At 41.7% G+C, this 25223-nt stretch overlaps 1 protein-coding gene across 1 annotated transcript in view; it reads left to right on the forward strand.

Annotated features, from left to right (window-relative positions):
- LOC120764838 (transcription factor RFX3-like) overlaps positions 1-25223 on the forward strand; it is a 278652-nt gene that overhangs the window by 228816 nt on the left and 24613 nt on the right. The window contains exons 12-13 of the mRNA XM_040088916.2: positions 3163-3260; positions 3575-3724. Of these exons, the coding sequence (XP_039944850.1) occupies positions 3163-3260; positions 3575-3724 (248 nt within the window). The remainder of the gene's footprint in view (positions 1-3162; positions 3261-3574; positions 3725-25223) is intronic.

Here is a 25223-nt window from a genome sequence, read left to right on the forward strand (position 1 = left end):
TCCCTTTAACGATTCCCGGCAGAGGTATCCTCGTGTCCCTTTTCTTGTAATTCCTAGCATAGTTTCTTGAGTCCCTCCTGTGTCATTTCTGGCAAAAGAAATTCTTTGCACCCCTCTCTGTGCAGCTTTTACTCTTGGTATGCTGGATTAGAAACAAAACTTATATTTATAGGGGTTGAATTACATCTTACATCTTTTAACACAAATTAACTTTAGGACATATATCACACTCTTGCTGGTTTTGCTTTCAAGCCAGCACAGTCATGCATACTTATGGGGTATCATTTTAAAGATCAATGGTTCCAAAAGCAAAGGTTTTTCTTCATCTCTAGGAACAGACATCTTTTCTCTTTCTAGGGGCAGATCCTCATCTTCATCTCATCTCTCTCTCTGTTCAAGCCTCTCATAAAATCACAGCTACTTCAATATTTACTTAGTCCATCACAAATGCCTTTGCTTATCTCTACAATTTGAATACTCTCATCATCTCCCCAATGCATTTTTTCTTCACGATTTAAAGGGATATTCTAGCATATTACAGTCTATTACCATATCTCACAAAAGACTTTCAGCCTAAAACCAAGGCATCTCATTTCTTCCATCTAAGATGCAACTCTTCCTTCACTGACTTTGATATCTTCATATTGTCTCTTCACATATCCCCACTGGCTTTTTCTCTCACTCAGAGAAAGGTTAGTGCTTTGCAAGTTTCATCTGTGCAAGGAAAGCGTTAACAGCCTGCAGAAGGCATGATTAATCTTCCGGGCAGTGGCCAAAGGTGGTAAAATCAGGCCACACTGCGGGGCCACTCTACATAGCTGCAGAGCCGCCCCGGTCTCTGCATGATCGCTCATGCGGCTGGGAGAAGGGCCTGGCAAGAGGTCTTGGTAACAGTGGGGAGGAGGACAGCTAAGATTTTACAGCAGCATGCCTGTGACTGGAGTTCCCCCCCCCCCCTTCCTCTGCCCAGCAGCTTCTAGGGGGGGCCTGGCCTGGCCCTGCTAGGCCTCCTGGGCTGCGATGCAGGTGCAGCTTTTAGCGGTAAAGTTTTAACAGCCGTTGGAGGCCTGATCTGGCCGGGCTGGGGTCTCTTCTTTTCCCCTCCCTCTGCCCGGCAGTCATCGGGCCTGACCTGGGGCCCGGCAGGCTCCCTGGGAAGAGGCCTGGCCCGGGGCAAGGCCTGGCCAGCTTGGCTCCTGTTTCCCAGGAAGGAAGGGAAAAGGATTTTTCCTGGGAGTTCTTTGATTTTTAACCTATGTTTTCACAGAGGCATATCATCTTTCTAGTGGATACACCAAATGTCAATATTCAAACCTAGTAATTGATTGGTTTTGTTATAACTTCCTTGAAAAAAAATCACTTCCATGCTAAACTAGCACAGTAGGACTTCACCCCATGGAAAAGACCTATGCTGGAGCAGTTTGTGAAGAACTGCAGCCTATGGGAAGGATCCATGTTCGAGAAGGTCATGAAGGACTGTCTCCCATGGGTGAGACCCCATACTGGAGCAGGAGAAGAGCATGAGGAGGAAGGAGAGGCAAAGTGTTATGAACTGACTGCAACCCCCATTTTTTGTTGCCCTGGGCCACTTGGGGGGAGGAGGTAGAAGAGTTGAGAGTTAAGTTGTTCCTGGAAAGAAGTGAGGGTTGGAGCAAATTTTTTTTAGATTTGTTCTTATATCTCACTCTCCAACTCTGATTGGCAATAAATTCAATTAATTTCCCCAAGTTGACTCTGTTTTGCCTGTGACGGCAATTGCTGAGTGATGTCCCTGTCCTTATCTTGACCAATGAGCATTTCTTCATATTTTTCTCTGCTGTTCTGTTGAAAAGGGAGAGTGATAGAGCAGCTTGGTGAACACCTGGCAGTCAGCCAAGGTCAAGCCACCACAAGACTTCATCTACTTTTTCCTTATGAGGTAGGCTGTATCAGATATGCACAAAATCACCCATGTTATGTCATCTAACCTGGATCCTTAAGTTCTCAACTGGGTTATCATCCATCCCTAGGCAAAGCTCTATGCATTGCAGCTCCTCTTTCATATAGAGCACCTTCTTGACTTGTTTCCCCTAAAGGTTCTGTATCTGTCCATTGCAGCACTCCAGAGAGTCCCATAGTTATAGTTGCACAAAGTCTAGTTGGAGGCTAGTAAATAGCAGTGTACCCCAGAGGTCAGTACTGGGTTCAACACTGTTCAATGTCTTTATTGGTGATCTGGATGACGGGGCAGAGCATACCCTCTGCAAGTTTGCTGATGACACAAAAATCTGAAGAGTGGCTGATGCCTCACAAGGTTGTGCTGCTATCCAGAGGGATGTCGACAGGATGGAGAAATGGGCTGATGGGAACCTCATACAGTTCAATGAGGGGAAGTGCCAAGTCCTGCCCCTGGGGAGGAACAATCTCCTGTGCCAGTACATGCCAAGGGGGCCAACCAACTGGAAAGCAGCTTTGCAGAAAAGGACCAGTGGGTCCTGGTGGACACCAAGTTGAACATGAGCCAGCAGAGTGCCCTTGCTGCAAAGAGGGCTAATGGTATCCTCGGCTATATTAGACAAAGTGGTGCCAGTAGGTCCAGGTAGGTGATCCTTCCCCTTTATTCAGCACCATTTGAGTGCTGTATACCTGGAGTCCTGTATCTTGTTTTGGTCTCCCCAGCACAAGAGTGACATGGACATACTGGAGAGAGTCCAATGAAGGGCCATGAATTGGCACTGCTTAACTGTCCTCAAGGTGAAAAAAAATTTCTCCTATCAAGTCAGGATCCCTCTTTTTTCAGTTTATGCCATGTTTATCACCCTCCTGCCATGCATCATTGTGAAGAGGCTGAGTCTGTTCTTGATACCATGTAGGTATTGAAAGGTTTCTATTAGGTCTCCCCTAAACTTTCTCTTTTTCAGGCTGAAAAGCCTAGCCTCAGCCTCTCCTCATAGGATATGTGCTCCAGTTCCCTGACCATGTCAATGTCCCTCTACTGAACTTGCTACAGTTTATCAACATCCTTCTTGTAATGATAGGGATCCAAACCTAAACTGCATAAGTCTCTGAGCCAATAAATGCAGTAGTTCTCAATGTGGAATATTTAAATACTGAAGATGTAAAAGATTTCAAGAGACGCAGCTTGCCATCCTTTTCATTTTATTTTTATTCTTTATTGTTTAGGTGCCTTGACTCAAGCCATTCGCAATTTTGCAAAAAGCCTTGAAGGCTGGCTTTCCAGTGCCATGAACAATATTCCACAGAGAATGATACAAAGCAAGGTAAACAAAGTTGACTGCAGTTTTCTTCTCTTTCTGCAATTGTACACTAGATGTCATTCAAGATCTAAAAATAGTAGTATTTTAACTTTTATGCTAAATGTCATATTTAGGTTGAACTTCAAACATGTACCATGGGGTTGGAAATAACTTTGTTTTGCCAAAAAAATGATAGGATAAACTCTATTTGTTCCATTATATGTGAATTGCAATATCTGAGGGCTCATAAATTAATACAGCAATATTAGAATTAAAATAGACAAACCAGAAGATTGGTTGTTAATACAATGTGTTAAGATAAATGGATTTCTTCATAGGTTGCCACTGTAAGTGCCTTTGCCCAGACTTTGAGAAGATACACATCTCTCAATCACCTGGCTCAGGCAGCTCGGGCTGTGCTTCAGAACACTTCTCAGATCAACCAGATGCTCAGTGATCTCAACCGTGTGGATTTTGCCAATGTACAGGTACCTTTAGCTTTAAAACTCAGACTTAAAAAAAAAATATTCCCACACATTTATTTTAAATTTTTATTGTTAGTTCTTATTCTATCAAGAAAGCAAAGTGGGAGCATTTATCTGATCTATATATATACAGTGATTCAGTCAAAACTTTCCAGCTTCTGCTTTGGCCATAAGAAAAATAGAACCTCAGAAACATTATCTATTTCCATTTTCTCTGAAGGCTTCTTATCCTTCAGACCATGCATTCTGCCAGTTTTTATTTAATGCAGATGAAAGTGTAGACTACATGTGTTCTTAGAATGAACAGCATGAACAATAACTGGAGATGAAATCTTGGATAGCATAGCTTCTGATCTTTCATTAAAGGTATTGATCATAGAACACTATTTCTAGTACAGATGGTTTAATTATTTTTAATATGTTTCATATTTTAATTTAAAATACAATATAATTAGTATACTTTCTTTAATTGTTTGTGTTTACATTTCAAACCTTTCCTAAGTAAATGGTTAGAACTAATTTCCAGTTATCTGTAAAACATCAATTTATTATTTTTCATTTGTTTTAGAAAAAGGTTTCCCTTTTATCTCTTTCTTCTCCTTAGAAGAAACAAGTTGTTTTTTTCCTGTTGCTCAACTAACTTACATGGCCCAGATTACTGGTAGTCATACATTTGTCTTCTTTCATAAACAAACATTTTAAACATTTTAACTTAAAAGAAATTCAGAAGTTCACTAGCACAGTTGAATTCTTTTTGTTTGTTGAAAAGATCTTTGAATAAATAACATTTAACACAATATAGTTATATTGCATAATAGTGAGTAAACTACCTAAAATTTAGTATGTAACCAAATATATGGTATATTAAAAATTGTCCTGTGGTAAGATATAGAGTCTATGAAAGTTGAGATGTTAACTTGGCATGTGATAGCTAGAGTTTAAGAATATCATCTTTGTTAAATCAATATTGGTTTTCTCAAATTCCATTTAACAGTAGTATCCATATTGTTCTTAATAAAACTTTAAAATTTAATATAATCATATTCCATGATAATACTGTGAATTCCTCTTCATTTTATATAGACTGTGTTTGTCCAAATGTGTGTTATTTATACTACTCATTAGGCAATGTGTAATATATCGCAGATTGTGGATAAGCGCAACAATCCTTTTTTGCCTATAAAAGAAAGCTCTTTTAAAGTGAAGTGATTAAAAAATGTAGTAAATTTTATTTGATCTTAAGTCCTTTGTCGTAGTTTAAGAATGGTATTCCCCAATTTAGTGTTCCCACTGAAACACCCCAGACCGTGTGCCACTCGCTCACTCCTTCCCTCCCTGTCAGGATGGAGAGGAGAATTGGAAGTACTAAAGGTAAAAAACATGGGTTGAGATAAGAACAACTTACTAGAAACAGCGATGAGATAAGAAAACAAACAGTAACAGCAGCAATATTAATACCAAAAGTGTATAAGAGAGGTGAACAATTCACATGGAAATGTTCACCACTACACCAAATAGAGCCCAACAATACTCAACCTCTGCCACGCTACCCCAACCTGGAAGGGACCCCTTTCCCCATTCCTAGAAAATTACATGAGATAGTATACAATAACTTTCAGGTCCTAGACATGCCCCCTATTGGCTAGAGCAAAAATTAACCATGTCCTGGACAGAACCAGGACAACATCCACCCCTACACCTTCCAGCTATATACATATATATATAAACACGTAGTGGTTTCACAGCACAAACAGAACAGACGACTGGGGATACAAGCATCATAAAGTCACCCTAGGACAACGCATATATACACAATCACAGGCATAATTACCATAGTCAATGGCCATCCCTCCAAGATGTTTGTTGAGTTAATTTAGTCCATAACTGTGGGTTTTATCCATCCTAGCTGTCTTCCAGGGCAGGAGAGCTGGTGTGCTGTTGGCTGGTTGCAAGCTGCATCAGGAGCTCATGACTGGTGTATCTGGAGCACTCCATCCTCATTGTCCATGGTAGTTATGTCATACAGTGGCAGTGTCATTTAGCAACTAGTATTAAACAATTCAACACTGCAGACTGTTCTCACCCAACAATCAAATCTCCTTGAGGTACAACTTGCCTTGATCCACCTTGTCCTTCAATAACTTCTGCAACTCACCATGTAGGACTCCATATGGCAGCTTTCTATTTTCAATGGATCCTTACAATGTAGCAGGAACTGTCAGTGAAGAGAGCGTATCACTTCATTTTCATCACTGATTATATAGTGGATTATATGCCTCCTCAGCATGTGTCACCTCCTCCTCCTCCAACAGTCCAAAATTGTTACCATCAGGCCAGTTCATGATGACTTTCAAGACCCCTGGGCAATTGGGGTTTCCTATTCAAGCTCACTGTGTGATCAGTGCAACCCACTTACTCCACATAGCATCAGTGGCCTGATGTGTTGAAGGGACTTTCCTTTGAATATCCAGCCCAGCACTGGCAATCAGGGTGACAGGAGGAGCTGTGCTTCAGTGCCAATCACTTCTGAAGCAGCTCAAAGCCCCTCATAAACTGCCAGTATCTCTTTTTCAGTTGGGGTGTAACAGGCCATAGATCCTTTGTATCCCTGACTCCAAAAACCTGGAGGTCGACCTCGAGTCCACCCTGGTGCTTTCTGACAGAGGCTCCAGGAAGGATCATTCTTCCTGGCTGTGGTGTAGAGCCCATTTTTACATCCTGTCCTGTCCTGATTGGTCCAAGGGCTACTGCATGAACTGTCTCCTGTTCAAAAGCTTGTTGTTCAGGACCCCACTTAAAATCGTTCTTCTTCCATGTCACTTGATAGGGAGGATTTACAATCTTACCGTAATCTGGAATATGCATCCTCCAAAAATTCACAGCACATAGGAAAGCCTGTGTTTCCTTCTCACTGGTCAGTGGGAAAATAGCTGCTATTTTGTTGACCATATCCCTTGGAATCTGATGGCATTTATCTTGCCATTTTATTCCTAAAAACCAAAATTCCTGGGCAGGTCCCTTGACCTTACTGTGTTTTATGGCAAAACTGGCCTTCAGGAGGATTTGGATTATCTTCTCCCCTTTCTCAAAAACTTCCTCTGTTGTGTTGCCCCACAGGATGATGTCATCAATGTATTATAAGTGCTCTGGAGCCTCACCCTTTTCCAGTGCAGTCTAGATCAGTCCATGGCAAATAGCGGGGCTGTGTTTCCACTCCTGGGGCAATGTTGTGAATGAGTGTTTTAAGTTCACTTAAAGAATCACCAGCAAAGGTTTAATATAAAAAGCCACATCATGACAAAGTTCATTGGCAAGGTTCATTCTATTATTTACTAGATGGTTAAAACACACAGAGAAAAAGTAAAAAAAATCCAAAACGAGTCAATCCAAACCAAAATAAATACAAAACTATCTATGTGGAGGCTGGGGCAGGAGGAGGGGAAGACAAGAGGCTAGGAAAGGGTAAGGATATAAAAGGAATACAGAAAACACTCCTGTTGAGTCACAAGCTCCAGAGTAGACTCCCATGATAAACTGAGCCCTGGACTTGACCAACAACACAACACTTCACTTAAACTTAACAGCATTTAAACTTAATAGTACTTAAACTCAATTGATAATTTAAGCAATTTACTAAAAGGATTCATATAGAATTTGCTATACTACAACAGTAATTTACTTGTAGTCCTAACTTAGTTACGAATCTAAAGTACTTGAGAATCTAGAACAACATTCCTGGTATATTTGCTACAGCATATGCACACTCGCATGTACAAAGATGGTACCTGTGAAAAAATCCCCTCGAATTCAGTGAGATGCTCACTTCAGATGCCATTGAATCTTCTCAGAAGGTGAAGGATTGACTCCTGAGGAGCTGTTCAGTGATCCTCCGAGTATAGCAAATTTGAGAGTTTACTGGCTCTGAGAGGCCCTACTCAGAGGGATGTTGCTGGTCACAGCCTGCTGCAGTCCAGGAGAGCTCAAAGGATCTTACTTTAGACCACTGTTGGTAGGGTCACAAGAGAGTGGACTCTAGTCATAATAATTTTCTATCCTGGCTGAAACTCAGGTCAGTAACTTTCTTTGAAAGCTTGATTAAAAAAAAAAAAATATATATATATATTCCATTTGGGTTGCTATTCAGGCAAGAAAAATAAGTTTCCAAGGCTGTTCATTAAAAAAAAACAGGAGTTCATTAGCACAGGTTCCTGGGAACAGACTGTTTTTGATAAGCTCAAGAAGAACTGTTTGTGAAGACTCCTAACGAGCATTTCTCAGATCATAATGTGGCCTGGCAAGGGGGGTATGTACCACCACAGGCAGTTGGTTCCAGGTGTACTGGACACCCCTCCAGGTGAAAGTAAACCGTGGCCTGCACTTTTCTGCTAAAGGAATGGAGAAAAATGCATTAGCAATATTGATGGTGACACCACTGCTGCCTTGGACTCCAGTTCATACTGAAGTTCCAGCATGTCCAACACAGCAGCACTCAGTAGTGGTGACTTCATTCAGGTCATGATAGTCCAGTCAGTCTCCATTCTCCATTGGACTTACACACTGGCCAGATAGGACTATTGAAGGGTGAGCAAGTCTTGCTGAGCACTCCCTGGGTCTCCAGTTCAAAAATCATCTCATGAATGGGAGTCACAGTCCTGGTTGGTGCGGTGGTTTTGATAGTGCACTGTTGTGGTAGCAATCAGTACCTGTTGTTCTTCGACCTGCAGGAGTCCCCCAGCAGAAGGGTCCTCTGAGACACCAAGCAAGGGATTCAGATGTTGAATTCCCTCTGTCTCCACATGTCACAGGATGAGTGGGAGCTTCAGACAAGCCCTGCCTTAGCCTCAGATTTTGGCAACAGTTTAAATTTAAGGAATCACTCTGGCCCGCAAATTATAGTGATGGTGAATCAGGTCTATTTATAAAAATGAATTATTTATTAAACAGACAAGAGATAACAGACAAGATATTAATCAGAGTTACTTAATACACAATATAAAACTAAACTACTAGTAGATTACAGCATAACATAAAATAATGCACAATATGAAGGTACCTATATTAACACTAGCAAAAGAAATAGTATTGATTAGGAGTCAAATGCAACTTCCCACCAAAATTATGATAATGTACACAGATGCCTTCACTTAACCCCTTGGGAGTAACTGTGAAGCAGGCATCCCTATTTATGGGAAAAGCTCCCCACATTTCCAGGGAAATGTATAGAAGAATTCTGCTTTGTGAAAGTTTGGTGTGGCTGTTATAGTCATAAAGTGAGGTGTCTGTTGGTCAGAAATACAGCTTATCTTCCAGATCTCACTTCAACAGTAAGATGTGTATTGGCAGTTGGGAGATTCCAGACACATGTAAACCCCGTGGCACCAAAATAACTCACTACAAGACAGTTTGTCCTTATTGAGTTATCTGACTGGTTAACAAACAATAGATAAGCTCTTGGCGTGGGGGGGGGGGGAGGGTGAGATGCCCTGCTACACCACAGCAACTATCCCAAAAGCCCAACAGATGCCCTTTTGGGCCCTTGAAATACCCTCTCCTGAGGTAATCTATGCCAAGGATGCACAGGGCCTCTGGGGTGTTTTTGCCATTCATTCCCTGTCAGACTCACTTCAGTTTCCAGTACAGTCAGCAGTTGGGATCCTTCTGCCCCCCAGAAATAGACATGGATTTTGCTTCCATGTATCTTGATGGCATCAGCATACATTGTGCGCCAGTGTCAACTAAAGCCTTATACTCTTGTGGATCTGATGTGCCAGGCCATGGGATCCACACAGTGCAATAGATTTGATTGTCCCTTTCCTCCACCTGGCTGAGGGCAGGGCCATTTTAATCATAGAATCATAGAATGTTAAGAGTTTGGAATGGACTTCAAAGATCATCTAGTCCCAACCCCCCTGCCATAGGCAGGGATACTGCACACTAGACCACATTGCTCAAGGCCTTATTCAACCCAGCCTTGAACACTGCCAGGGATGGGGCAACCACAGCTTCTCTGGGAAACCTGTTTTAGTGCCTCACCACCCTTACAGTAAAGAATTTCTTTCTTATGTCTAACCTAAATTTTTCCTCCTTCAATTTGTACCCATTGCTCCTTGTCCTATCATTACTGTTCCTGATGAAGAGTCCCTCTCCAGCTTCCCTGTAGGTCCCCTTCAGATACTGGAAGGCTGATATGAGGTCTCCATGCAACCTTCTTTTCTCCAGGCTGAATAGCCCCAACTTTCTCAAGCCCCAAATTGTCTTTGTAGGGAAGGTACTCCAGTCATCAATTTTGTGGCCCTCCTCTGGACTTGCTCCAACAGTTCCATGTCTTTCTAATGTGGGGGACACCAGAACTGTACTCAGTACTCCAGATGGGGTCTCATTTGAGCTGATATCCACCTTGGACCTGCTGCCAACACTCCTTTTGATGCAGCAAGACACAGTTGGCTTTCTGGGTTGTGTGCACTTACTGCTGCCTCATGCTGAATTTTTCTTCAACCATCACCCCCAAGTCTTTCTCTGCGGGGCTGCTCTCAATCACTTTTCCCCCCAACTTGTCAATGTGTCTGGGATTGCTGTGACCCAGTTGTAAGACCTTGCACTTTGCTTTGTTGAACTTCATGAGGTTTGCATCGGCCCACCTCTCAAGCCTGTCATGGTCCCTCTAGATGGCATCCCTTCCCTCCAGCATGTAGACTGCACCACACAGCAAATTTGCTGAGGCTGCATTCAATCCCACTCTCCATGTTGCCAACAAAGATGTTGAACAGTACTGGATCCAGTACTGGCCCCTGAGGGACACCACTAGTCACAGGTCTCCACCTGGACAATGAGCTGTTGACCATAACACTGCGTGTAGCCATCCAGCCAATTCTTTATCCACCGAATAGTCCATCCATCAAATCCATGTCTCTCCAATTTGAACTGTCTGTCCAAATAGTACTGGTCATAGTACTCATTGCTCACTTCTTGTAATTATGATCAATTTGAGGTTCCTTCAAGAGGATCAGAAATAACATCAGCCCTTCTATTCTCTGTGAGGAGTTGCCCACTGGAAACTGGAGCAGCATTTATTCTTGAAGGAATTCCTGTGGTGGTTGTTCTTCCTTTCAACTTATGTACCCGTCGTCCTAGGGCAGATGTGGGTCTTCCATCCCACTTCCTCATTTCCTCTCCATGATCATGAATGTAAAATCACAGAATACCTCAAGGTGTGTTCCCCCTCTTAAATAGGGTGATGCTTGTTCTTAATAGCAGAGATTCTTGTCTGTACTAGCAGGGCATTAGACATTTCCTCTTTAAATTGCTGATGGTCTTTAGTGCTTCTACAGCCAAGATGCAGGCCTGTATGGAGGAATGTTGTGGTCTGGTCCGGTGGTGAAGGTGCCACAACCTTCCTCGCTAGAAGCATCTTTAAAGACACCTAGATTGGCAGAGGCACAGGCACTCTCAGGTGGAGAGTGATTAGCTCTTTGGTGCACTCTCAAGTGCAGAATGATTAGCTCTTTGTATGGCTGCCTGAGCAGCAGAGCCACGTTTGCCACCCTGGGCGATGCAGGAGTAAAAGCAGCGAAACGGGGTCATTCCGATCTCCAGGAGAGCTTCTTTATTCCACGAGGTCCAGAGGGGAAAAGAGCCAAATGGTCCCGGGGGAGAGGGATTATATAGGGTAGCCAGGGGCAGGGTTTCACAACTTGGCCAATGGGGAAAGGAACTGGGAAAGGGACCAATCAGGGGAAGGATCCAAAAATAACTAATCAGGAGGGGTAAAAACTAGGAACAAGGGGAATAACCAATTGGGTATGAAACATTAACATAGAACTGCAAAGGCTCATGGGTTGAAGTATTTTTTCTCACCTTGAACCTCAAGGAAAACTCTCAAAGGGACTTCCCAAAGGAGAGTCCCTGCGAACTGAGGCAGCCTAGGGGCTGCACATGGGTTGAAGCATTTTTGCTCACCCTGGGCTATAAGGAAATCTCTCAAGGAGACTTTCCAAAGGGGAATCACTGCTAACTGAGGCAGCCAGGGGGCTGTGTACTCTCCAAGGAAGTGAATTGTCCTCTGTGGATGGTCCACAGACCACCACAGTGGAAGACAGACTTTCTTCATATTGCCAGAGTTGGGCAACCAAATTGTTCACTCTTTGTTCATGACATCACTGCCAATAAGTTGGCATATGATGATGATGTGCTCTGTAGAAACTTCTACCACATGGGTTGTGTACAGTGGACCTCATCTGCAACTAGAGAGGATTGCTTGTTATTTGAATCCCTATAGTGTACCTCCAGCACAACAAATTTTCTCAGGTACTGTATACTTTTCTACATGGTGTTCTACTTGCCTTGGTGCATGGACAGATCATCCTTGAAAAGATACCTTTCCCTCATGCTTGACAGGAGTCGCCTCCAGAGGCTGAGAGTTTCTGTCCTCTTCCCAATGTCCTCGTCAGTGCCCACATCCCCAGACAGGGGTCCCAGCTGCTTGGCTTCACTACCCTCTACTTTCCAACTGTGGGCTGCTCTATCCTACCATCAGAGCAGCCAGGTCACCAGGGGCTCACCTGATTGGTGGCTGAAATATTTTTGCATATCTCGCAGCTCACCCAGTGTCAGGTGATTATCTTCAATTCTGCCTCTTCCTCCTGCTGTGAGGGCCCTGCTTACTCCTCTTCATCCCTTACTAAGTCAACTGATTTTGCCTTGGATTTTTTCTTCTCTATAAGGGTGACTGCTACCGTCATGGCTTATTCCTCTGGCTCAGCTGCATTTTGAGTGGCCATGGTGCCTGTTGGTCTGCTTTCCTCCTCCTCCCCCTGAGGGTGCTGTCTAGTGGTGAGCAGTGTCCAATAAATAGCAGCCAGAGCCCAGAACACTTCATTCCTCTCTGTATCCGCCACAGTATTTTCCTTTTGAATATTCTATGACTTTATCAGGATCCTGTCGTTGTTCAGGGGTGAACTCCGAAAACATTGGAGGAGAGAATTTCTCCAAAACCTGGCCCATTTTCTCCCGCATTCCATGCCACACATGACTAGTCTCCCTTGGGGCAGATCTCTGAATGACCTTCCTAAAAATCTCTTTCTCGACTCTAAACATGGTGTGGACCACACTGAGGAGACCTGGCAGACTTAGCAACAAGAACATGCTTTCCTTAACATCCAAGGGAAATTCTAAATTCTCAAAAGCTGTTGTAACAGGCCTGAAGGAAGAAAAAGGGGTGAAAAGGTGCAGAATATCATTCTCTCCTGTTCCCTCCAGAGACTGGTACAGTTATTAATGAATTCCCAGAGGTAGTGTCTGAGGTAAGGGCAGGAAAGCAGCACTGAATACACATCCCAAATAACCCTCATTGCTCTTGATGTTATCCTGTCATAAACTGATATCACACAGTGCAGCAACAAAGCTATGCTGATCTCTCTCCCTGCTATGAAAAAGATCGTCATGAGGAGCACATACAGGAATATATAGAGGGTTAGGTACAACACCTGCATTAACAGACAAAGCAACATGGTGACCAGTGACTCTGTACCAGTACAGCAAATGCTAGATCAAATTTGTTTCCAACCCACTCTGGGCAGGTTTGTTTTTATCTCAAGCCTTTGTGCTGTGGGGACCAAATAAGGCTGTTATGGTTTAGGAATGCTATTCCCCAGTTTAGTGCTCCTACTGAAAGACCTCAGGCCATGGTCCCACTTGCACACTCCCCCCCCTCCCCCTGTAATGGGCTGGAGAATAGAATTTGAGGCACAGAAAGGTAAAGATCACTGGTTGAGATAAGAACAATTTACCAAAAACAGCAATGAAATAAGAAAACAAACAGTAACAGCAACAATATTAATAACAGAGTGTGTAAGATAGGCGAACAATTCACTTGCAATTACTCACCATGTGGTACCTGGCACCAGTTGACTGCATACTCCGGCAAACCTGAAAGACACTACTGCCCTCTTTTGCTTATTAATGTGATTAGCAAAGGGATCAGAACAAAACAACGGCTTATTTAGAGATAAGCTTAGTTATTACATTAATTATAAGCAAACAACAGAAACGCGCTACATGGATAAGAAGCAGATAACAAAAATAAGCATAGAAAGGTAATGCATCAAATCATTACTACAGACTACAGCTAGTGATTAAGAAGAGATACATCACCACTTACCCTAATAGGTTACCATCATTGTTGTCCATACTTTGGCAAAGGACCAAAGACACTCTCCTGCTAATTGGAAATCCTACCTAGTGCATCTCCTCATAGGTGAGGCTTCTGATCCTGGTACAAAGGGCTTTGATTTTTATATTGTTACTTGTATAAGGGTATGTGACCAGATGTTTATTTTGGAACTTTTTAGTCTGGCATACCTGTTCACCAGCCAGGCACCTGGGCATATCAAGCACGAAGCCCCTGTTTTCCTAAAATTGCATATGTTGTTTTGAAAAGGTGCTGTCTCAGTTTCGAGACATATTCTAGGAGAAAAAAACACTCTAAAATGAGTGCTTTTCTCTAAAGAGATAGGGCTTCAGTAACTCCCCTTTCTTCTGCCAGTGAGAGGAATGGATACCAGGGGATGAAAGTGAAAAAAAAAAAAATACTGTTTGTTAACAAAAAAAAACCCAAAAAACCCCAAAACCCCCCACCCCCACAACAGTGTCCACAAGGCACAGAAAACAAAAGGAAAAGGAAAAAAAATTTTGAACCTTACACCCCATCCCCACCTTGTTGTGTGGCCGAGAGGCAAAGATGGTGACTGGCTTTCTTTGTTCATGGGGACGGGAGGAAAAAAGAATTCATAGTAGCTAGGAACCTGTTGGATTTCTGGCATGGGTCTTCTCCTTGCAGCAGCCGAAGTTGGTGGATTTTAATGTCCTTTCTCGTGTCAGTTCAGCTCCTCCAAGGTCTTGGGTTTGGGGTGGTCCCTCTGGCTCCCCCGATGGGCCAAAAAAAAAAAAGAAAAAAAGAAAAAAACTAACAGTTCAAGAAAAAAAAAAAAAAAAATCACCAAGAGGATTCCTAGCACAGCCTCCAGGCTAGGGGAAGTGTGAGAAACAAGACTCACTCTTTTAAAATATGAAAGTTTAATGAGGGATAAAAGGCACAGTAAATAGCACTGGGTGCTTGGCAAATTGCTAGTGGCATGTCAGTTAGCTATAACAACTTTCCTTATATACTTTTTCATTGCATTGATCAAATGTATATTCATGAAGATTATACATATCCAAACATTCCTTTGAGTTCTTTTACATGTTCCGGGAATTCTTTAGCTTGGTTCGACCCCCTGACCCATCATACAATAGCGTAATGGGCTGGAGTCTAGAACTGATTTTTGGGAGTCCTGTATGTCATTTCCTCACAATGTATATGCCATTACCTCACAATGATGAACGGGGAGCTATTGGTAGTCAAAGAGTCAGTGGCAGAAGTCTTCTTCACATCCTTTCTTTTGATGTTATCTGTGTGGTTCCTTCAATGTTATCTAATCATACAGTTTTAGCTATTTTCACAAACTTATCTGTTATTCTCACTATTGTCAGTTAGTTACAAAAATAAAAGTATTCTGCAAAAGTTAACATTACATAGTCTCTATTTTAATATTTTGTGAAAGCCTAAACTATGATATATGTTTATCACACTAATATATATATAAGCTACATATGGCCAGGGCATTGGCCACAAAAGCTGACAAATTATGCTATATCAAAAACAGTTAAAAAGAGATTACAAACTGTACTACATAGAAATTACAAACTGTACTACATCAGAACTGTTGAGATTAATAATAATTTGCAAAAGCTAATACATAATAGTGAAAGCCAACAACTACATAGTTATTTATAACAGAAGGAAAAAAAAAAAAAAACAAACCTTATTGCTTCATGCTAGCAAAAAAAACCCTAAACCAATCCAACAAAAGGAACAATGTAGCGTCCCGGTCCATGCTGTCTGGAACACATGGAGAGAGAGAGCTTGAACAGAGCCCACACAGGAGCCCAAGGCTCCCTGCCCCACTCCTCGGGTCCATCTTAAAGCTACAGCATTCATTTTCTGGGCATAAAGCAGACAGTTAGGGAATAAAGCATCATCATAAAATCACCTCAAGACAGGTACATATGTTTGAAAGTTCACACAGTGGTCAACTTTGGTTCAGGCTCCTCATAGGCCCTACCACATCATTCAGTCCTTTGACTTCTGTGTGAACTTCAAGTTAATGAATATGGTATATAGGTGCTATCAATCCATTTTAATTTATACCAAATAAAGCAATTAAACATTGTCATTAGTACAATTATAATAAACACAATTAAGATAGGGTGTACCAATACATCTAATGCCTTGGTGGCAGTGGGTGAATATCCAGGAAAAAAGCGATGGGCCATTTTGCATTCGATTTGGCTAGACAGTGATAGCAGTTTGTCTTCTACTATTACAGTATTCATTTGACATTCTGCTAGAGTTTTATTTTGTATTGACAAATGTTTTTGCATATATTCTGAGGCCTGTAACAAGGTTTTAAGTTTATATAACAATATACCTATGGAAATGTTTAGATATTTGGGGTTACAATACAGTTACTTGCTCATTTATGTCAGGCCAACATACATATATCCAATTTTGCCAAATAAGATGTGTAACATTTTCTAAACACCCTGAAAAAGAAGCAGTTAAATTATACATTTGCATAGTTTGTTCATCGTTTATGACAATACACATTTGCTGCAGTCATATTTCAATAAACATCTGGAAAGAAGGTAATATTACCCATTTACAGATACTAATTGAATGTTCTAGTAAACAAGGTTCATATAGTTGTGATCGCTGTCCACAAAGAACACCATTTGACACTGTGTTACATAAATCCAGATTATGAATTCTATGTTGTTTGTCAATATACATTCCAGTGAAACTTCTTAACCAATATTCAGGTATGAAAGGAGAGTTTTCTCCAGAGATTACAAGCATTACAACAAATTTACACATCATTTGGACATTACTAATGTTATAATGAATTGTCTGGTACAGTATAAATCAGTACATCTTACAGTTTGTGGTATCAGTTGTACCCAGTGTTTTGTTAGAATATGTTCCAAATATTGATTGTCAAAGCAGTTCATTACTACATATTAGAACACTTTGTGCCTTGTTTCTCTGCATAAGAACATAAAATGATTGCAATGTGCATTCAGTCCAATTCATGGTCTAGTTAACAAGGTGGTGTTAGGTCATAGGTTGGACTTGATCTCATAAGTCTTTTCCAACTTAATTAATTCTGTGATTCTGTTGTTATAGATGGGTAATACGATGGTTGACTTTTGCAATTAAGGGATGAATATTATGTGTAAGTCAAAAGAAGTTTTATTGATGTATAGTTAGGCTATTGTGATTTGTTGTTTAGACGTCCTCTGTTCTCCCCATAGTTCCCTTCTCCCCCTCCCCCCCCCATGGTTGCCAAAAGACAGCCTCTGTAGGCGGGACATGTGGAAGGAGGGCATGTACCTGTGCCCCTTGCAGAGGGTATTTGGGAAGAGGGAAGGCTTGTTACTAGGAGGCACAGCATGACAACACCTGACCTCCAATCAAGTTGCAAGGAAGTAGCCTACACCAATAAACAGCAAAGAAGAGTTGACTCACAGATGTTGAGAGGGGTTAAGGTTTCCTGATGCAACACCAAGGGTTTAAAAGGTGGAGTAGCCATTTTGTGGGCAAGCACATGGCAGTTTAGTTCCATGCTCCCAGCGCTGAAATTTTTCCTTACTCAGTCCTTTGTTGTATTTTGTTAAGGTTTAATAAACCTTGAAAATTTTAAAAGTGATTCTGTGTAAGATTTTGATCAGCTTGAAACTGCTCTCATTCTGTCCAATTGAACTTTTAAAATACAGTATCATGACTTATTAAAGAAATATGGGTATTGATCTAGTATCAATACACAACTGTGACGGACAAAAACTCTCTAACAGTTTAAAGTTAGAAAGTGTATGTTTAATATGGCCGGGCAGCATGCAGGATAGCTCCCTAATTCGCACTGTGAAATTCACAGGTAATTACAAAGCCTTTTATTTACAAAAGTGTTAAATATCCAAAATACAAATACATATTCATACCCCTGTCACCTCCCATTCCTCGCTTCGTATGCTAATTGGCAAAAAGGCTATTAAGCATGCGTAGTTTGTTTCTTAAAATGAGTCAGGGGTCTCTTCTGGGGAGGGGTCACCCAAAATGAGGAAGTAAGATGAGTCTTCCTCGTCCTGACCTTTCTACCTTTTCAATGCATTCGTGACAAATGAATCCTTGGTAGAACTTACAGTTTCCTGTGTTGAATGGGTTCTTTAAGCAGGAAGTCTGCAGTTATCTTATATCTTATTTACCGCATTTTGTTTTTTTGTTACAAGCAGAGCTACATAAACATAAAGTTGACAAGCAATGAGTTACTAAATCCGGGGTATCTTATCTAAGATCTGGCTTCGGTTAACTGCGAACAAAGCTTACCTATCTACTTCAGCTAATTCAGCAACTTATTATCTTAACTTTCCTAAAAATCCCTAATTCTTCAAAATTAATGTCTCAATCATATTGTGATGTTTGTCTTGACTGTGGTAGGCATTCACTTAGCTTTCAACTGGAAATATTGCCCCGCATCATATCCAGTACAACTCAATTTATTTTTCATAGCCTCGATATCAACAGAATTTACAAAGCCTACTTCAGCTCCTACTCCTCCTAAAAAGGTATTATATACCAGGCTCATTTTTGGTTACACTTTGGTAATTTAGGAAAAGTAATGTTAAAATGAATCATATGTTTTTGAATTCTGATGAGCTACATCTATGCAAGTAGCTGGTACTCCATGTAACTGATGAATTGCAACACTGGGATGTCAACACAAAATTCCTATTTGGTCTACCCATACTGATCCATTTTGAATGGGAGTCCCATTAATGAACTGTATAACAGTTCTTTCTGTCTTTGGGGAGTCAGTTAAGTTATCCCATGATCATTTGTGATAAAAATTGTCACTGTATCTTTAAGCGCGCATTCTTAAAGGCTGCCCAAGAAGTCCCTCTTCTCCCCCCCTTCCCCCCTGCAGTTCAGGAGATATCGCACAAGAGGTGTAGGCGCTGCCAAGATTTTGCGTGGGGGTGGGGCGGGGCTGATACTCTTCTTTCCTTTCGGCAATCAGGGAGAGTGGTTGTGTGTGTTGCGGAGGGTGTGTGCCAGGCCCCAGGATATTGATAAGCTGTGATTTTTGGCACTGCGATCAAAACCTGCCTGATTTCTTCCCTGCTCCCCTGCTGCTTGGGAGCCCAGAGCCACTGCACAGGGTGCCACCTGAAGCTGGGGCAGTCTCTGTTGGATCTCTTTCTGCACAGTAGCTCAGCATTGCAATCTAGCCCTGCCTACCATCCCAGTGTCTGCCGGCTGCCGTTGGCGGTGCCGAAGACTGATTCCTGCTTGAGTGAGTACCTGGGGGAGTCACCCTTCCCCCCTTTGATTTGCATAAAATTGCTAAGATCACGGATAAAGACCCTCTAGCTAGTTAAAGTTAGAAAGTGGTATGCTTTATTTTGACGTCGTCGGGCGGCACGGAAGTAGCCTCCTAAAGGTGTGCACACAAATCACAAAGTTCTAGCCCTCTATTTATTTACAAAAGTCTTACATACTCAAAAAGGCTTGTACATATGCATAATCTTTGCACTGCCTATCCCCACTTCATATTAAAATGGGTCCAAAGTCCTTTATGCCTGCACAATTCTTCCCTCCAATTGGGTCCGTGGTCTTTGAAATGGGTCAGTGGTCTTGAAGGATGAAGTCAGAGATGCCTTCCTTGCAGTGACCTTTTAACCTTTATCTTGCTGGCAGGCTTACATGACCTCTTAGCATAGTCCAGGCTCTCCTGCTTGATTCCAATTAGTTTCTGTGTCCAGGTGCAGTCACGGTTTCATTTATTATCACAATAGTCCATCTATCTTATTTCCTTCTACAAACACAACTACAATAAGCAAGTAATACATTACCTACGCTCTATCTTAAGCATCTAATAATTATTAACTCTTCTACTTCATCTCTACTCTCAAATCCTAATCCATATAAATTGCTTCTATCCCTTAGCTAACATCTTAACTCTTTAAATTCTGGACTCACCTTCCCCCCCTTTCCTCCCACTGGCCACACGTGAGCCACTACACCCTTTGCCTCATCATAGCTAACAGTGTCCCCTGTTGATTGTGATCATAACTACACCAAAGGGGGAACATGGTGGTTCGTGGGTGGGAAACATCTGTTATTGCATTGTTGTTTTTTCTGTTATATATATATATATATTCTAGTAAAAAACCTGGTTTTCCTTTTCCTATATTTTTGCCTGGAAGCCCTGTAATTTCAAAGTTACAATAATTTGGAGGGAGAGGTCATCTTTCCATTCCAGGAAAGTTTCTGCCTTCCTTGGCAGATATTTGTCTTTTAAACCAAGACACCTTCTTGTACAGGAAAAGGGAAGATGATGCATTAATTTGAGTATTGTTACTATCATACAGTCATAAAACTTTTTCCTATTCTTGGACACTGTCTAAGCCATAACTAGAGCTTTACAGCATTTAAGGATTACATTGGATGTTATGGTTATATTTGTATTTGAAAGCCATAGAGCATACAGCCATTCAAAAGGATGCCGAGGATCCTGGACTCTCTGCAAAGTGCAATTTTTGGAAAAGTTAATGCAACTGTGTTAACACACTTAATTTGCTTTGCAGGTGAAATCATCCTGTCTCCATTCTTTAGTAGAGCTTATCCATCCCCAGGTCATAGAATCACATAATGCCTTCTCATTTGAAGATAGAGCTCCTGGGGTAAAGGCACTTCCCAAATGGACCATGGTGATAAAGAGGAACATCCACCCTGGCAGGTTCTGCAAAAGAGAAACTCAACACTTCCAATTATTCTCATAAATAACATTTCTGTGTGGGAACACATTCCCATTTTTCTTGTCCAGCTTTCATAATAAGAATGGTATTATCTTTTCCTACTGCTATTACTTCAGCAGGTTCAGGGATCCATTTTTTCTTTGGGCTCACACTTTAGCTCCATTATTAAAAGAGTAATTTGATCCAAATCCTCTATCACCTTGTATTGTAATTATTTGAGGTGGATCCCTCTTTGGATTTGTGCTTTCAAAAGTGGTAATATCAAAAGCTGGGCTAAACGGTCCTTATGACTAAATCTTGGTTCCCATTATTAATCAGGGTAACACTTTTTATATCTCCCTGAGAATCAGCATCAATGATTACCCCCATTACATGAATATCTTTCATTGCTAAGCTGGATGGTGGGGCAATTAATCCAAAATGTTCCAAGGGAATATGAATCCTAATACCAGTGCCAACAATCTTAGTTTTAACCTTGATTAATTAGTGTTAAAGTTAATGCATGTAAGTCTAGTCCTGCTGCCTCAGGAGTAGCCCAGTAAGGTGCTAATGCTCCTGGGGTAATTTCCCAGTTCATAATTGTTTCAGTTACTGTCAAAGGTTTAATTTGCAAATTAGGAGTAGTCAGTTGCATCAATGGTGTTTCAGCTTCACCAGTTGATCTATTATTTAATATATGTAACACTTCTGTTAGATTTACTTTCCAATTTTTCATTTGTCCCTTTCCCAGTTTACACAACTGTTCTTTCAAAAGCCCATTCATTTGTTCTACTAGTTCAGCTGCTTGCAGATAATAGGGAATATGAAAAATCCATTGTATATTTTGTTGTTCAGCAAATTGCAGCACTTGTTTATTTTTGAAATGGACCCATTATATACCATTTCAGGAAGGTTAATAATTTTCCACTACAATAATTAGGTTAAAAAATCATACATACAACTCATACATTTACAACATGTTCTGCTTGCAGAGGGTTGATTGAATCTCCTCTCTTCCTGTAAGCAGGTCCCATCTTTTGTAATCCTCAAGGTTCTGTTTGTTCCTGCCATGGCATCTTGGTTATCAAACTAGCCATGCTAATTAAGTCTGTCTTACTCTCTGTCTTGTGTATTCCCACACATACTGAGTAAAATAGCTATTCCGTGGTCTTGGGCCCACCTGTAAGCAGCTTTTTCTCCAAGATGTCCACATTTCATATGTACCCATGAGGTATTTCTTTATGAGACCAGACGACCGCCGATGGCAAAAGGAAAGAGTCTGCTCTCTCTCACTGGGTGGGATACAACAGCTTTATTCTGGAGTCCTTTCCCCATGGACGCTGGTGCCAGAGAGAGCGAAGCCCTGCCCGTGTCGAGGCTTTTTCCCCAGGGGGCAGGGCCCAGAGGCAGGGACAAACCACTACCCAATCAGGGATAAAGTGGGAGTGGAACAGAGTTGGGTTACATTCCAGTGTGGGGGATGGGCACTGCTGAGCAAGGACAGGCCACATGATACAGAGAAAAAAGATTACAAATCCGATGAAACACAGTATAAACCAAATTAATGCATTACAACATACCCACTTGGCCAAACCCTCATGAGATTCTTCTTGAGGGAACTCCAGTCCTGCTTAGGATATTGTTGCTCTATTGTCTGCAATAGAATTGTATAGTTGTTCTAATGTATCTGTATTGCAATGTGCATCTACATGAAACACAGTGACTTGAGTTTGTTAAACTAGCTTCCATATGCTCATCCATAATTCTTTTCCCCAAACTTCTTTTGCATAAATTTTCCAATCCTTGAGCTACTGGCCAAGAGTCAGTATATATGTGACATCTCCCAAAGGTATGCTGTTTAATTGCCATATATACTGCATATAATTCCACATATTGGCTGCTTTTCCCTTCTCCAGCTCTTTCTAAAAATTTCTTGGATACTGGATTCTATGCAGCTGTTTTCCAAAACCTTTTTCTACCTATATACTTTGCTGATCCATCTATAATCCTTATATAATGAAAGCACACTGATACAGTGTTGTAGTTTTTGAGCTCTGCAGGTGATGGTTTTTTTCTTCTCTACCCTTTTTTCTCATGTGAGTTCCCTTTTATTATTGCCTGATACAGATAAACAACTTCCCTCTAATTGGACCCCAGAATCTCTACTAATTTTGTAGCACAAAGCATGCCTTGAGCATTCCATTCCTGTGGCTATCTTCTGTCACAGTAAATCTCACACACATACAGTGGTTTTCCACTGGAGTGATTTCTCACAGCACCCTCAGCAAACACACAGATTAGCAGAGCCCTTAGGGTCAACACTCTCTTGTTCTAATCCTCATTAAGATGTCAGGTGTTTGATGCCATTCCCACAATTTGCTACCTTTTCATGTAGAGTAGCTACTCCATTTGCCCCTATTTTAGCACAGTCCTGTATATATCATTTCCATTTTATGATGCTAGATTCTTGTGCATGTCCAATTCAATGTGTTTTAGGAGAGCTCTTTACCCAATGCATAACTGGGATTTCTGAGTGTAAAAATATTTCATGCCCTACTGTCATTTGTTCTGTTTTGATTAATGCCCAATAACATGCTAACAACTCTTTTTTGAATGGAGTATAATTTTTCCTGGCCTCTGGGAGTTTTTGGTTCCAGAATCCTAAAGGAACCTTCCTTTTTCCTTGTTTCTGCCATAAACTCCAATTAGCATATAGCTCATTTACTGATACATGCAGTGTTACTTCTCCCTCTTCCAGAGGCCACAAATCTAGTGCCTTTTAGATTGCTTCTTTAGCAAACTCAAATGCTTGTTGTTATTTATTGCCCCACTCAAACTCATTTTTTCCTAGTAACTTGATACAAAGGAGCTAGAATTTGTCCTAAATGAGGAATATGTTGTCTCCAAAATCCCAGTAATCCAATAAATCTTTATGCTTCATTCTTATTTTGACATATGACAAAAACTATAATCTTCTGTCAGGCCTTGGGAGGTATTTACCAATTGCCACAATGCCAATGAATTTGTAAAAATTTGATAGTTTGTGTTGGTCCCTGTATTTTGTTAGGATTAATCTCCCATCCTTTATTTCTCATATGTTCTACAAGTTTCTTCAAATTATCTTGCACATCTTTCCCACTTTTTCCTTGAATTAAAATATCATCAATATAATGAATTAATTACATTCCTTATGAAAGGGTAAACTCATCCAAATGTTTGGCTACTGGTCTGTGACATAGTAGGGCTGTGTAGCCACCCCTGTGGTAGCCTTGTGGAAGTATACTGCCTGCCTTGCCAAGTAAATACAAATTTATCCCAATGCTCTGCAACTATGGGGATGTTGAAAAAAGCGTTAGCTAAATCAATGCCAGCACACCGGGTCCCCTCATGTTTCTGAATATTTCAATCGATATTATTGTATTGGGCACAGCTTCAGTCAAAGGTGGCGTATGCTTATTTAGTTCTCTCTAACCCTGTCGTGGTTTGACACTAGCCAAATGCCAGGCACCCACAAAAGCTGCTCACTCATCCTCCCCCTGTTGCAGCTGGGCAGAGGAGAGATAAAGGGTTCATGAGTTGAGATAAGGACCAGGAGAAAACACTCCAAGGGCAAAACAGGCTCAACTTAGAGATACTAAGTCAATTTATTACTAACAAAATCAGAGGAGGATAATGAGAAGTAAACTAAGCCCTTAAAAACACCTTTTTTCCCCCAACCCCTCCCTCCTTCCCACCAACAATGCAGGGAGATTGGGGAGGGGGGGAGTTTTGGTTGGTTCGTCACCCAAGGTTTTCTTCTGTCATGCAGGGAGAGAAGTTGTTCCCCTGTGAGACTGTGGTGTCCCTTCCCACAGGAGACAGTTCTCCATGAACCTTTCCGACATGGGTCTGTTCTCATGAGCAGCAGTCCTCCTAAAACTGCTGCAACGTGAATTCTTCCCATGGGGACACAGTCCTCCCAAAACTGCTGTGGCGTGGGTCACTCTTCCACAGGGTGCAGTCCTCCAAGGACAGGCTACTCTAAACCTGGAAGCAGGGGCCCCTCTCTGCACCGGGTCTCCCACTGAATCACAGCCTCCTCCAGGTATCCAACCACTCTGGCACAGGCACCTCCTCCACAGGCTGCGAGTGGATCTCTGCATCCCCCGTGGATCTCCATAGGCTGCAGGGGGACAGCCTGCTTCACCATGGTCATCACCATGGCCTGCAGAGTAATCTCAGCTCTGGTGCCTGGACCACCTCCTCCCCCCCCTTCTTTACTGACCTTGGTGTCTCCATGTTGTTTTCCTCACATTTTCTCACCTCCTCCTCTTCTCTAGCTGGAAATAAAACTGCACACTACTTTTGTTTTGATTTCTTCTTAAATATGTTATCACAGAGGCATTACCATCATCTCTAATTGGCCCAGCCTTGGCCAGAGGTATGTCCATCTTCAGAGCCATCAGGGATTGGCTCTGCCAGACACGGTGGAAGCTTCTAGCAGCTTCTCACAGAAGCAACCTCTGTGGCTCCCTGCTACCAAAAACCAGGCGGTGTAAACCCAGTCATTCACCATGACCCATCATTTTTCTTAACAGGCTATACAGGATTATTCCAAGATGTGGTGATAGGTTTT

Source organism: Hirundo rustica, chromosome W, assembly GCF_015227805.2.
Source record: "Hirundo rustica isolate bHirRus1 chromosome W, bHirRus1.pri.v3, whole genome shotgun sequence".
Taxonomy (NCBI): Eukaryota; Metazoa; Chordata; class Aves; order Passeriformes; family Hirundinidae; genus Hirundo; species Hirundo rustica.